Source organism: Thecamonas trahens (assembly GCF_000142905.1).
Source record: "Thecamonas trahens ATCC 50062 unplaced genomic scaffold supercont1.32, whole genome shotgun sequence".
Taxonomy (NCBI): Eukaryota; order Apusomonadida; family Apusomonadidae; genus Thecamonas; species Thecamonas trahens.
The window spans coordinates 255,618-257,073 of NW_013657648.1; the positions used below are offsets into that span (position 1 = coordinate 255,618).

The following is a 1,456-nucleotide window of genomic DNA, read 5'->3' on the forward strand; positions in this document are numbered from 1 at the left end:
GGGGGGGGGACGGACATGCTGCCCCCATAGCGACATAGTGGTTAAACACTTGACGCGCGACATAAGAGAAGGGGGGAAGGAAGGCACTTGCTTGCTGCATAGCCAAGGTAATAGGTGATACAGGGGGGCGTATGGCCGACGTCAAACAGAGGCTGCCACGCAGGGCCACCGCGCCAAGCAACCGGCCACGGAGGGCAACGAGGTCTGCCAGGGTGACAGCAGCATACTCGCTGACTTTGAGTGAGAACAGGCGCTTGCATTCGGGATACCTGACAAAACAGGGCGGGTACGTGCTAGGGAGAGGGTGGTGGAAGGGCGGGGGGGGGCGGGGGGGGGGGGGGGGAGGGGGGAGGAGGAGGGTGGAGGGGCGACTCACGCGTGTCGGTGTCGCATGTGTGGTGGGGGCCGGAGCACAGCAAGTGGAAGACATGGAAGCTGCGATGGATGGTGCTTACGCCTGTGGCGCTGACGTATTATGTGAATGAGGAAGAGAAGAACGAGAAGGGGTCGATCCGGGTGGCCGACATCACGTACGTGGCCACCAATCTCGGTGAGAGGACAAACTGCATCGAGCTGGGCACCATCGGAAGGGCCTTCTTCCTCTCGGCAGAGTCGGCGGCAGACTATGAGGTCTGGCTCGGGTGGCTCAACTTGGTCTGCACTGTTCCGCCGGCGCCGGAGACTCATGTGGCGTGCTTCAAGCTCTTTCGCGAAGGCCTTGAGCAGGGCCACGCCGCCACCACCGATCGGTACAAGGATCCCGAGATGGACGTGCTCCACCCGTTTGACGCCCTCGTCGACATCGGCGTCCCTTCCCTCGCTGACATCCTCTTCCCGCCGATCTCGACCAAGGTTGAGGCGTCGGCGACGACGCTCGAGCTCCGCGATGCGCGGTTCTCGGTCAACGGCTCGGTCTCCATGCGCCAGTGCCCAACCACTGGCGCCTGGCGCGTTGTCGCCGAGGACTGGACCCCGTCGATCCATGCGTTTATTGAGAGCAACGGCCTCAACGTTGACGCCTCGGGGCCGTCGACGCCCAATCGCTCGCCGTCGTCGTCATTCTCGCACGCCTCTCGCCCAGGCGACAACGACGACGACGATTCGTCGTGACTGTCAGGACACTCTCCAACCCTGGCCCACTACCATACTGTAAATCGCAAGCGTATACTCGGCAGCGCCAACTCAGCTCCAGGTGCTGTTGGTCGATTGTGTTATTCTGCCCTCGCTGGAGAACGGGGGTGCGCTCTAAGAAGAGCGCAGGTTGTTGTAGGACGTGTTAGGTCCAGAGCACGCGTGCGCGAGCCGAAAGGCGAAGCTTGCTTACTTCTTCTTCGACTTGTTGGGGAGGAGGACGGCGTGGATGTTGGGGAGGACACCACCCTGGGCGATCGAGACGTCCTTGAGCAGCATGTTGAGCTCCTCATCGTTGCGGATGGCGAGCTGGATGTGGCGCGGG

At 62.3% G+C, this 1,456-nt stretch overlaps 1 protein-coding gene across 1 annotated transcript; it reads left to right on the forward strand.

Moving 5' to 3' along the window:
- The first annotated feature begins 4 nt into the window (after positions 1 to 4).
- AMSG_07039 (uncharacterized protein) lies at positions 5 to 1,170 on the forward strand. The gene is made up of 2 exons (XM_013901064.1): positions 5 to 286; positions 417 to 1,170. Exons 1-2 carry the CDS (start codon positions 132 to 134, stop codon positions 1,108 to 1,110), a joined length of 849 nt encoding a protein of 282 aa, XP_013756518.1. The 5' UTR covers positions 5 to 131; the 3' UTR covers positions 1,111 to 1,170.
- The last annotated feature ends 286 nt before the right edge of the window (positions 1,171 to 1,456 follow it).

What these genes read in the sequence shown, in the direction of transcription:
- AMSG_07039 (XM_013901064.1), top strand. Translation starts at nt 132, where the DNA reads ATGGCCGACGTCAAACAGAGGCTGCCACGCAGGGCCACCGCGCCAAGC. An exon ending in TACCTGACAAAACAGGGCGG is followed by an intron (nt 287 to 416) that starts GTACGTGCTAGG and finishes GCCGGAGCACAG; the next exon opens with CAAGTGGAAGACATGGAAGC.